Source organism: Octopus bimaculoides, chromosome 3 (assembly GCF_046866305.1).
Source record: "Octopus bimaculoides isolate indiv1 chromosome 3, ASM4686630v1, whole genome shotgun sequence".
NCBI lineage: Eukaryota > Metazoa > Mollusca > Cephalopoda > Octopoda > Octopodidae > Octopus > Octopus bimaculoides.
In genome coordinates, this window is record NC_142930.1 from 64,270,623 (window position 1) to 64,283,914 (window position 13,292).

Sequence of the window (13,292 nt, forward strand, 5' to 3'; positions counted from 1 at the left end):
AGAATTTCATTGTAGGTATGCTCCGTTGGATGTGTAATGTCAATGTGAATACCCGTCAGAGTGTAAGTATCTTGAGAGAAAAGCTGAACATTAGAAGCATCAGTTGTGGTGTGCAAGAGAGACGATTGCGCTGGTATGGACATGTGAGAATGGATGAGGATAGCTGCGTGAAAAAGTGCCACACCCTAACAGTTGAGGGAACCCGTGGAAGAGGTAGGCCCAGGAAGACCTGGGCTGAGGTGGTGAGGCAAGACCTTCGTACATTGGGCCTCACCGAGGCGATGACTACTGACCGAGACCTTTGGAAATGTGCTGTGCGTGAGAAGACCCGGCAAGCCAAGTAAGATCGTTGCCAGTGCCCCTGGACTGGTTCTTGTGCGGGTGGCACATGAGATGCACCATTTTGAGCGTGGGCGTTGCCAGTACCGCCTGACTGGCTCCCGTAGGATTTTCGAGCGAGATCGTTGCCAGTGCCCCTGGACTGGCTTGTGCGGGTGGCACATAAAAGACACCATTTCGAGCGTGGCCGTTTTCGTGCGGGTGACACGTAAAAGCACCCACTACACTCTCTGAGTGGTTGGCGTTAGGAAGGGCATCCAGTTGTAGAACATTGTTGTACTCAAGATCTGCCCAACATAACAGACTCACAGACTTGATATTCTAAAGCCAAGGTGCCATGTAAAAAGCATTAGTGTTGGTCCCAAAATGCTATGTCATTATTGCTGAATGTGTAAAGATGTCATTTGTGATATTAGATGTTTGGTTTGGATAGGAGTTACCTAAGCTACAAATTGATGACATAAATATATGCAGCTAAAAATATTAGCAAAGAGATAATTGATTTTATAGGAAGAAAAGGGTTGTGGAAGTGATTTGAAAATACCCAATGAAGTATTGGATATTGGACACAGTTTCAAATCAAATTACTCTGTGAGGAAGTTGTAAATAATCATATTTCAATGTCTATAAGAATGAAGGTTGATTAAGATATTTTCACAGTTGTGGTATTCTTAGGTAGGTTCATGATGAAAGAAAAAAAAATATGGTTTAATTCAGGCTTGGACTGTAGTAGGTGCAGGTATGGCTGTGTGGTTAAGAAGTTCACTTCCCAATCACATGGTTTCAGGTTCAGTATCACAGCATGGCACCTTTGGCATCTCTTTCTCAACATATTCATGATTGAATTTCATCTGATATTAAACACTTTGCTCATGTACAAACCTAATTTCTATACTGATATATCTATGTAAAATGTGCCAACCAAAGCCGTGAGAGTGGATTTCTTACATGGAAATTGGAAGAAATCTGTGTGTGTGTGTGTGTGTGGTGTGCACACGCATGTGTGTGTGAGTGAGTGAATGAGAGTCTCCTTGACTTGACATCATGGGATAGTTATGAGTGTCACTATCATACAAGTGAAGTTCCTTGTGAGGGTTGGTGATAGGAAGGGCATCTTGCCATAGAAAAATCTGCCTCAACAAATTCCTTCCAACCCATGCAAGCATGGAAAAGTGAACATTAGAACAATGATGCTGATAATAAAGATGAGAATGACCTCAGTAATGTAGAAGTGCAATTGCTGAAATGTTATTAGGACCAATTATTTTGTTTGTAATAAAGACATATTTTACTGTTTACAATTTTAAATGTGAAAAGGTTTGAAAGAATTTTGTAAAATAGATTTAATATGTATAGAAAAAAAAACAAAAAACAAAGATGGACATAATGGAGAAATGAATGTGTTAGCTTTTGGAGCAATGGTATTAATGAGTAAACTTTCTCTACTGAGAAGTTAAAGATATGACAATTCACCAAAGTTTATGTAAATATATACTTTACAAGCAAATAACAAGTGTTTTGTTAACTCAGCCTTATACTTTCAGCAGTGGAGGCGCAATGGCCCAGTGGTTAGGGCAGCGGACTCGTGGTTTCGATTCCCAGACCGGGCATTGTGAGTGTTTATTGAGCGAAAACACCTAAAGCTCCACGAGGCTCTGGCAGGGGATGGTGGCGAACCCTGCTGTACTCTTTCACCACAACTTTCTCTCACTCTTACTTCCTGTTTCTGTTGTGCCTGTAATTCAGAGGGTCAGCCTTGTCACACTGTGTCACGCTGAATATCCTCAAGAACTACTTTAAGGGTACACGTGTCTGTGGAGTGCTCAGCCACTTGCACGTTAATTTCATGAGCAGGCTGTTCCGTTGATCGGATCAACTGGAACCCTCAACGTCGTAAGCGACGGAGTGCCAACAACAACAATACTTTCAGCATCTCCTCTACTATTCTAAGTTGTTGCTGCTTTCTTCCTCATCATGTTTTTTAATGAATGACTATGATGAACATGAGAGTTATAAATGAGCAGGTATTTAATTTTGTTGAACAAATTAACTGAAATCTGTATGTGCAGAAGTAGGCTGTGTGGTTAAGAAGCTTGTTTTCCAATCATGTGGTCTTAAGTTCAGTTCCATTACACAGCACCTTGGCCAAGTGTCTTCTACTATAGCTTCAAGCAGACGAAAACCTTGTGAATGGATTTTATAGATGGAAGCTGAAAGAAGCCTGTTTTTGTGTGTGTGTGCTTCCTTGTCTAGACATCATGTGATGGCTGTAAATGAGCATCATAATATACAAGCAAGATCATTTGTTTCCAATCTTCTGTGAAAAACATGTCTAACTAATGGAAAATATTATCTTGCTTGGAAACAGGTGAGAGTTGGTGACAGGAAGGGCCATAAAATATTTACCTCAACAAATTTCATCTGGCCCATGCAAGCATGGAAAAGTGGGCAGTAAATGTTGATGATATGTATCCACAAAACCTGTTCACTTTGTATTAACTGACCATTTCTGGAACTTAATCTATCTTCTTGGTATGCATCAATTGGTACTGAAGTTTTGAACATGGAGAGTTTGTACTTGCAAGGGATTCATGAACGAAAATCATTGGTCACATAACCATATTTTCCAGCATACAAGCTGACATTGCACACAGTGTAAATATTCAAACATTGTCACTATATTTCCAAATCCTGCTGCATTTCACATAGAATTTTTGGTCCTCCAAAATCATCTTGGTATATAAGTTAACCTACCATTTTTGGCTGCAAAATTTGAACTGAAAAATTTCACTTGGATCCCAGAAAATGCAGTAATTTAAGTAGAAGCTTAATTGCTGGTTCTTTGATCAAGTGGTATAACAATTCAAGTAGTATAATAAACAGAGAGGCGGGAGTTCAATATGGCAAAAAGTATAAAATGACTTTATTTTAAGCCCGAAAGCACTGAAATACTGAATTACAGTGATTGAATATTCTGAGATTACTAAATGATAATGAATTCAGATGGTGGAGAAGTGACTGAATTAAACTAAATATCTTGATCCACAAAGGGAATCTTCACAAAAAGTACAACTATGAGGGTCAATTGTACACAGACCTGCTGCATCTGGTGGTGAAAAAGAAAAAAAAGACAATTTTAGCTTAGAAAAAATAGACATTTTTAAAAGGTAGTTGATTTGTTGATACATTACAATTTACAAACCAAATATAGCATGAATGTATAACATATCATAACATTTTTTTTTGCTTAATGTTATTTACACTTTCCTTTGAATACTAGAATAGACATGATGATTGGCTAAATTCACATTTGCACTAATTATTGGTGTAATTATTTTACAACTGATGTTTTTGTAGTTTTTATTCTTTATTCTTTATTTTTGCAAAGTGAAGTGGCTGTGGCTATGGTTATCTTGTTAGTGTGTAGTGAGTTTATTCTGTGACCTTGGTAAACTTATTATGAAATAATTTGATTCAAAATGTCAAACTAATTATAACCCCACCCCAAAAAAAATCTGAGGACTAGATACACTGTATTCAATGATAAAATACATGTAACTTCTGAAATCTAAAAGCATAAAAATGACTAGAAAGACTGAAACTGAAAAAGTACTTAGAAAGATAAATATATACTTACCAGTAGTTACACTTATCGGCATAGCAACACTACTACAGAGAGAACATCTTCGGTAAGGAATCTCCTTACAGGGAAGTAAGGATTTACAGCATCGACCTGTAATAGTTGAACAAGATATTTTCAAAGAAACCAGAATAAACCGATTAACTTTAGTTTAGTGCTGCCTGCTTTTAGCAGTGATACTGAAATGTATGTGTGTGTGTGTGTATCTATATATATATCAGAAAGTGGCAGGTTGAAAGAAACACTGTCAGACTATTTAGAATCAAGAACTCAAAGTAAGAAGTTTGAAAGTCAAAATTTTAATCCATAACTCTGACAGAATATATTTTGTCAGACTCACAATTATTGATTAATATATATATATATATATATATATATATATATATATATATGAAGGTGCAGGCTTAGTGGTTAAGGTGTTTCACTCATTACAAGATCGTGGGTTCAATTCCCAGACCATTGCTTTGTGTTCTTGGGCAAAGCACTTCGTTTCATGTTGCTCTGTGATCATTTCATCATCTGCCATGTGGTACATGGTGCACCTGTACAAATAATGTCGATTTGATGGAAAGAGTAAGCTTATGTGTACACAAACATTTGATCATTATAAAAAAATCATGTGTGGTTATTTGGCAAGAAATTGCTGAACCCTCATATGTTGTCTAATGACAGGAGAGTCCATGATATATATGTGTATATATATATATATATGTGTGTGTGTGTGTGTGTGTGTGTGTATATATATATATATATATATATATATATATATATATATATATATATATATATATATATATTTGTTTGTTGAGTTCAAAGGACTTCAATAGCCATTGCATTTTTCCAGCCAGTTGAAATATTTGGGCACTTGCATACAGACTTCCCAATCAGTCTGAGAAATATGTTGAACATACACATGTCAGTGTAATGTTCTGCCCACTTACACATGAATTCAGTCGATTGAACAACTGAAGCTTCATTTTCAAATGAAGAGATCCATCACCATCATTTGAAACTCTGTACATGATATAGAAATTAAAGAGAGAAAACTCTTACCAAATGTGTGGTTTCCAGAACAGGCTACTGACATAACATCCACATCTTCAAGAAGTAAGATAGTTAAGGAGCAATTCAACATTTCAAAATGAAAGCCAAGTCCACATTTGACCTTAATACTGGACATTGTTTTCAACAAAATTTGTTTCAAATATTGATGTTGTTCAATTTCCATGAATGGTATCGTATTGTATATCAATAAATCCCACTAACTATTTAAGAATATCCATTAAAAGCCGATAGAGGTGGGCACCAGAGTCTTTTTAGGGTGTTCACCTTGCAAAGCCCTCAACCAATTTGGCTTCATTGAAAGGGTGAAGAAGAAGGCCAATTCTCAACCACTTGGGCTTCATAGAGATGGTAGAGAAAACTACCAGATGTAATTTGGATAAAAAGTGCTGATCTATGGACTGCTTCTGGGATGCAAGTGGAGAGATCTAATGAACCTCAGTTGGGTTCACTGGGTGAAGATGTCTGATGTTGAAAAGCTCAAAACACCTGATGACTTCAGGATACATCACTGATAATGTGTCCCAGTTCTTCCAAACGTAGCTTGCACAATATTTGAAGACCACATTAAATAACAAGTTCAACAGAATTTTTACCAATTTTTAAGCATACAACTTTAAGCATACAACATAGGTACAACTTTAAAATGTTCAAGTGGCCTAGTGGATAAAAAACATTATTAACCCTTTCGTTACTGTATTTATTTTGAGATGCTCTGTGTTTCTTTCAATTACTTTAAATATAACAAAGAATTTAGTAAAATAACTTAGTTATCATTAAGCTAGTGTTAGGAACATAAATTGTGACTAAGGTTTGGTGGAAGATTTTAATTCAAAACTTATGAAAGCAAGACATTTGTACTCAGAGCCAGAGCCGGTTTCAGCCGGGTTGGTAACGAAAGTGTTAACCATAGTTTAGAAATAAAGATTCTTAGTTCAAATCCAGTCTGATACTATGTAAACATCCAGGAAAAAGATGAAATCAGTTGAATTGTAGATGTAAACATTAAAAAAAAAAAAGTGATCTCTAAAGATGAGGTTAATAAACTAATAAATTACAATCCTGTTAACATAGAACACAGTTAAAACATAGCAAGTAAGCCAAAAAACTATTCAAGCTAATGAGGGAGCCTCTAGATCAGAGGTCCTAAACTTGGGTAGTACCATCCCCAAAGAAAAGGGTATTAGGTTTTAGAGGGTGGTGATGTAACAAATTTTACCTGTTGTAGTAATTATATCATAGAGGGTAAAACTAGTAATGGTTATTAAAATAAAATGAGGTTTCATAAGGCACGGAAAAGTCATTAACTTGCAATGTATAAAGAAAATTTATAACTTTTATCTTTATTAATTTTTTATCATTTCACAGTTAAAAGCTTACATGATCCATTTTTAGAGAAAAATTTATAAATTATCATCCATGGAGAATGTTACTTTAGTTATCATACCTCACTTGCCACTTATGTAGGTGTTAGGCATAACAACTACTTACAGGGGTGGATTAGGAGTGGGAGGGTGCTACAAAAAAATGTCATGAACCATTGCTCTAGAGGGTTACTTGACCCGCTTGAAATAGCAGCCAAATTTCCTTTGCATCACATTTTTATCTGTTCAGTCATTATACTGCAGCCCTGCTGGGGCACTACTTTGAAGAACTTTTAGTCAAACCACTAAGTTACAGGGATTTAAACAAACCAACATCAATTATCAAGCGGTGGTAACACACATACACACACACATATACATGCAATGGGCTTCTTTCAGTTTCTGTCTGTCAAATCCACTCACAAGGCTTTGGTTGGCTCAAGGCTATAGTAAGACACCTGCCCAAAGTGTCACGTAGTAGGACTGAACCAGATGAGTGTCAAAGTCAAGCCTTATAAGATTCAAACTCAGAACCCAGAGGGATGAAACTAAATATTATATAATACTTATAGTTCACTATTATTAATACTAACCCTACTTCTAATGAGAATATAAAAATCAAATTCTCTGCATTTAAAAGAAACTAATAATTTATAAAATAGGCACAGGTGTGGCTGTATGGTAAGAAATTTGCTTCCCAACCGCATGGCATCTTGAACAAGTGTTTTCTATTATATAATTATTTATTGCCCACAAGGGGCTAAACATAGAAGGGACAAACAAGGACAGACAAACGGATTAAGTCGATTACATCGACCCCAATGCGTAACTGGTATTTATTTAATCGACCCTGAAAGGATGAAAGGCGAAGTCGACCTCGGCGGAATTTGAACTCAGAACGTAGTGGCAGACGAAATACTGCTAAGCATTTCGCGCGGCGTGCTAACGTTTCTGCCAGCTCGCCACCTTCATTGTGTTTTCTATTATAGCACTGGACCAACCAAAGCCTTATGAGTGGATTTGGTAGATGGAATCTGAAAGAAGCCTGTTGTATATGTGTATGTGTGTGTGTGTGTCTTTGTCCCCCACCTCTGCTCGACAACTGGTGTTGGTTTGCTTACATTGCTGTAACTTAGTGGTTCAGCAAAAGATACCCAATAAACTAATTAGTCATCAGAGGCATAAACAAGACTGAGGGGAAGAAGCCAAATAAATTATCGGACACACTATAAAATGCCACTGCTGACCAATAAACTAAGTACCAGGCTTTAAAAAAACACATTGCCTTTGGGTCGATTCTTTTAAATAGAACCGTTTATCGCAATACTCCAGCATGGCTGTGGTTCAATGACTGAAACAAGACAAAATATAAAATGACTTTACTTTATCTGTTAATTTAACAAGAAAAAAGGATATGTTCTCCACAAATTGGACAATCTTCTTCAAATATGATGATTGAATGTTCTATGGAAGAGAGCATTTTCTTGACCGCTGCTGCAATAGAATCCCATCTGGAGAAGTGGTACATCCGGGCGTTTAACCATTGGCAGATTGAAGAAATAATTCGTAATTCTGTATAAAAGATAAAAAGGCAATGGCTTTAAGTTAGCAAAAATGCAAGTTTTGAAAGAATAAACAGAAATCAAAGGTGGAAGATATATAGAAAGAAAAAGATAGAGAAAACATCAAAAAGGCATGTCCTTTATGCCCATGCCTACCCCCTCTGCACACAATCTGTCCCCAGACAAACCTCTACCTCATAACTCATCTTCCAACATCTCCACCTCTCCAAATTGGACTCATCATCCACTGTATTCCCTGCCCCTTTATCTCTCACTCTCCTGTACAAACCTACTGGCACACACTTTGTCCTTATTGAATCTCTTCTCCCACAATATATCCTTCAAGTACACCCCTCCCTCTATCTACTAGCTGCACTTTCCTCCACCTTCCATCTCCTACTCTCTGTTTACAATATTGTGAACTCACCCACTTACCCTCACCAATCTCCAGTCCACTTTGCTATGTACACCAACCTGTAACTAAGGTATAAGTCTCCCCAACACCACCATAACATTTCCATCATCTTCTCCCCCACCCCACAAGACAGCCATGTTTCTTTTCTACTGCAAGACACCTTTTTTCTGTCTCTTGCTACTACTCTTCCCACTCAGTTGCAGTGTCCTATTTTGCAAGTTACTCAGTGACTTAACAATTGCTGGTGTAATGTAAAAAGCACTCAGTACACTGTAAAACCATGCCAAAGCAGACAGGAGAGCTTGGTGCAATCTTCTGATTTGCCAGTTCCTGTCAAACCAGCCAAATCATGCCAGTATGGAAAATGGACATTAAATAATGACTATGATCATAGTAATGACATATATCAAATTTAAGATTATTCCACTATCTCTCTTTCTATCACCCTCTATTATGCTTATGCATAATACACATGACTAGGGTACATACATGCAACAAACATCATATTGCATTTTTTTGCTATAATAATAAGGAAGCATGTCAGTTGGCTTAATAAAACATATGTATGTGATATAAAGCTTAGAAATGCCAATTACATTTCCTGTTTTTCTTATTACTACACACACACACACACACACACACACACATACAGAGGCATTGTATCCCCATTTTATATCTGCTTTTCATGCTTACATGAGTTGGCCCAAGTCAATTCTTATTTTGAGTCAACAAAGAAAAGTGCCGCTGGACTGGCTCCTGTGCAGGTGGCATGTAAAATACACCATTTTGAGTGTGGCCGTTGCCAGTACCACCTGACTTGCCTTCATGCCAGTGGCACATAAAAGCACCCACTACACTCTCGGAGTGGTTGGCATTAGGAAGGGCATCCAGCTGTAGAAACTCTGCCAAATCAGATTGGAGCCTGGTGTAGCCATCTGGTTCACCAGTCCTCAGCCAAATCGTCCAACCCATGCTAGCATGTAAAGTGGACATTAAATGATGATGATGATGATGAAAGAAAAGAAAATTGCCTAAGAATTAATTTTGCAGAACATAAACCTAAACTAATATAGTGTTATGTGCTGACATAAACCATTTCAATGTAAAAAGGCAAATATGAATAATACAAATCATCTGTGAGAAGCAAAAATCTAAAATACTGCAAGGAATCTTTCATTATGAGCACTTACCTAAATTATCCAGTTCTGTGATACGTGGGATCAAAGTATTGACAATATAAGGCTGGATAAACTTGAACATGAGCAGAGTATGAAGATACTTCAGTGATTCTTTATTGTTAGATGCAAATGATGAACTTGATGATGAAAGTGATGGTTGAGAAGATTGACCATGCTAGAAACAACAACAACAGCTATTATTATTATAATTATTATAACCACTGCTGCCACCACCACCACCACTTCTTCTTAGGCAGCGAGCTGGCAGAATTGTTAGCACACCGGGCAAAATGCTTAGTGGCATTTCGTCTGTCTTTCTTCTGAGTTTAAATTCTGCCAAGGTCGACTTTGCCTTTCACCCTTTTGGAGTCAATGAAATAAGCACCTGTTATGCACCAGTGTCATTGTAATCAACTAGCCCACTCCCACAAAATTTCAGGCCTTGTGCTTATAGTAGAAAGGATTATTATTATTATTGGAAATCATTAGCATGCTAGGCAAAATGCTTATTGGCATTTTGCTCACTTTCATCCTTCTGGGGTCAATGAAATAAGTATCAGTTGAGCACCGGAGTCGATGGAATCAACTTACCTCCTCCCTTGAAATTGCTGGCCTTGTGCCAAAATTTGAAATTATTATTATTATTATTATAAATCATTAGTCTTTTTATTATTAAATGTTATTATAAGGCAGCTAGCTGGCAGAATCATTAGCATGCCAGACAAAATGCTTAGCAGCATTTCTCCTGGCACTTTAGATTTATGTTCTGAGTTTAAATTCCATTGAAGTTGATTTTGGCTTTCATCCTTGGAGAGCGTCAATGAAATAAGTACCAGTTAAGTAATGGGCTGCTGTAATCAACTAGCACCCTCCCCTAGAACTGCAAACCTTGTGCTTATAGTAGAAAAGATGATTAAATATTATTATGAGCAGATGTATTTCCATCTTACTCTAAGAATTTTAGATTTTTCACTAAGCGCAACTGAAAGAAAAATATTTCCTTAGGGATAGTTTTCAATAGGGATTGTCCTGGAATACATTGAATGTCTCATTTAGTACAGGGGAGACACAAGAGCTGATGTTTTTGATACAATCTTATTTTTCTGCTTTTGTTTACAATCAACTCAAGATAACTTATCAGAGAAAATACTCACTCAAAAATTAAAAAAAAGAAAGAAAAAAAAAAGTGAAAAATGAACATTACATAGAAAGCAAATTTTAATTTCAAAGCAACCTGCACATTGAACATGAAAAAATAATATCTTAACAGTTAAAAATGTCAATTAACAACAATACACATTTCACAGAGTGAAGAAAACAGGCCAATTTTAATGAAAGCGTTGTTTTAACCCTTTAACGTTCAAATTAATATGTCAAAAGTAATCCTTATTCATTTACATTAAAAAAAAATTAATCTGGTATTATCTTGTAGCTTCAAGAGTGGAAAGATGTAATTGTTTATTTTTAGAATGACATTGCAGGGTAGGTGTGAGATACTGGTTCTGGCCAGTTTGAGCCTAAAATGAGTAGAATATTTGGGCCGGATATAGCCGGTTTAAACACTAAAGGGTTAAGCAACATAACTCCTTCACTAACATTGGTAGTAATAGAAAGACACTAAACACGAGTGACTTAACAAGAGATATGTGATCAAGAAAATGCTTCCCCTCTCATAGTCTTTAACCAAAGGTGAAAAAGAAGATTACATATTTTTGTCAGTTTAAAAACACAGGGGTTTTCCTTATGCCCTCAAAGCAGCAACTAGAGGTAGTCCTGGTTGATGTGTTGAGTGATACCTCCTACTTCAGCTGGGATTGAGCATAGAGAAATGTCATTCTTGGCTTTCAAAGCTGACACTGAAGTAAGAAAACAGGCTGAGCTAGTGTGTCATAAACCTGCCCATAGGTTAGTGTTAGAAAACAGGAGACAATACAAACATGAGGTGATGGTGAAGGCCATTGGCAATGATGTTGAACTTTGGCTCATTGTCATCTTTGTGGCACAGCATAAGCACATAGTGAGTACCAGGGAAACTAGAAACAATATGAATGGGTGCAGCCTACTTGGATATGTAAGTCCTAATAGCCACAGAGCTACTCTAAATCTGTGTCCCAGCATGGGTGCAGAAATAAAAGCAATGAGACTGATGAATCACAACAAAAAAACTCAACTGCTACAAGTGTGAAAGTAAAGGCCATTTGAAAGTGTTGTAAAGTGAAACCATACACCTCTCCTCGTAAAAAGTGGTAGTAGTCAGCCACTATAAAGAAACCAATAGCCGGTCGACGCCAGAAGGTCAGGAAGGATGAGAGTACATATAGACTGTGTTGATAGTCATGTCTGAGCTGATATAGTAATTATACTGTGATACTGTGTGGACGTTATATCGATCCAACCTTTTGAGGATATTAACATTGTACAACTGGGGGTCATACAGTGCCAGATAGAAACACTCTATCGACGACGTCAGAATATAACAATATCTTTCAGAGTGACAACCATCGTCAAAAGACAGATACAACAGTGGTAAAAGACCGCTTTACAACAAAAAGGTTTCTACCGAGCAAAATCTGAAAGACAGAAAACAAAAGCAAAAACAGCAGAAACTGTTGTTCTTAAAGTACCACAATTCAAGGCCTTAGAGATCATAGTAAGAGATTTCTTTGAGTGGCCACAAGTTGCGTCAAAATAGCAGCTGAAGACCGCTACATCACAAAGCAAAAATTCTGAAAGTACAATCATACTCATACTTTCTGAGTGTGCAAATACCTAGCTCAATACCACAACAGATATCCCACATATCTCCAATTATTTTCAGATCCAGACAAAAAAAGAAAGGTAAGTATATTCACAAAATTCAATAAAATTCATATAGTCTAGAAATTTATTAGCAATGAAAAGCAAAGAGACTACAACAAAGAAATTTTACTGCTTAGCAGTTGAAAATGCACTTTAGGGTTACTTGCTTTGAATATTAATCACCTGACCAACTTATGATCAATAAGAAAGAAGGATGCCTACCACTGAAAACATAAAAAATACTAGCACAATTGCACAACAGTTTCTGGTTCATGTTGAAGAACTACTGCAGTCAAATAGAACTAGAAATCACCAACGTTTGTCCAGATTGCAATTGTCCCATACTTCCTAACTGTCCTGCTAATCTAAATACAGTAAAACAATCCAGGAAAGTAGCAGAATATCTTCAACTCAAATTGCAACAATGAACTTCAATTGAAGCAGCAACAACACAACATTAAAATTGAAACAAATTTGAAGTAACTATACAAGATATTGCAATTCAATACTTTAACTACTAGGCCATTTTACCTACATTAAAAAAATGCCATTTTTATTAAATTAACAAAGTCAAAAAAGGAGGAAAAAGAAATACTTACAAGATCAAAGCTATGTTCCCCCATGATTATAAGTTTGCGTGTATTTTTATCCAGTGATAAAAGGCATCTAAAAATGAATTAATCAATCATTGAATTTAAAAAAGAAAAAATTATTCTTTGTTTTAATAAATTTCTAATGATGTGAGAAATGGATTCATGATAGATGTATGAAAATGAAGAAGGTGACCCCAAGACTGGTGAGAGAGGTTGTTTGTAGGAGATATGAGAAAGGAGCTGGAAGGCTGGATGAGGTGATGAGATGGAGACAGTGACAGGGTTTGTTATTTGGGAGATAGGGTGAATGTAAGCGATGGATGTGAAGCAGCTGTGACAG

General features: G+C 36.6%; 1 protein-coding gene across 2 annotated transcripts in view; it reads right to left on the reverse strand.

Annotated features, from left to right (window-relative positions):
- Nucleotides 1-3,233: 3,233 nt before the first annotated feature.
- LOC106882667 (general transcription factor 3C polypeptide 4) overlaps nucleotides 3,234-13,292 on the reverse strand; it is a 31,733-nt gene continuing 21,674 nt past the window's right edge. For both annotated transcript variants that reach the window (XM_089349098.1, XM_089349099.1), the window contains 6 exons: nucleotides 12,959-13,025; nucleotides 9,573-9,735; nucleotides 7,822-7,977; nucleotides 5,033-5,086; nucleotides 3,977-4,072; nucleotides 3,234-3,445 (listed from right to left, as the gene is read on the reverse strand). In XM_089349098.1, the coding sequence (XP_089205224.1) occupies nucleotides 3,363-3,445; nucleotides 3,977-4,072; nucleotides 5,033-5,086; nucleotides 7,822-7,977; nucleotides 9,573-9,735; nucleotides 12,959-13,025 (619 nt within the window). In that variant the 3' untranslated portion in view covers nucleotides 3,234-3,362. The remainder of the gene's footprint in view (nucleotides 3,446-3,976; nucleotides 4,073-5,032; nucleotides 5,087-7,821; nucleotides 7,978-9,572; nucleotides 9,736-12,958; nucleotides 13,026-13,292) is intronic.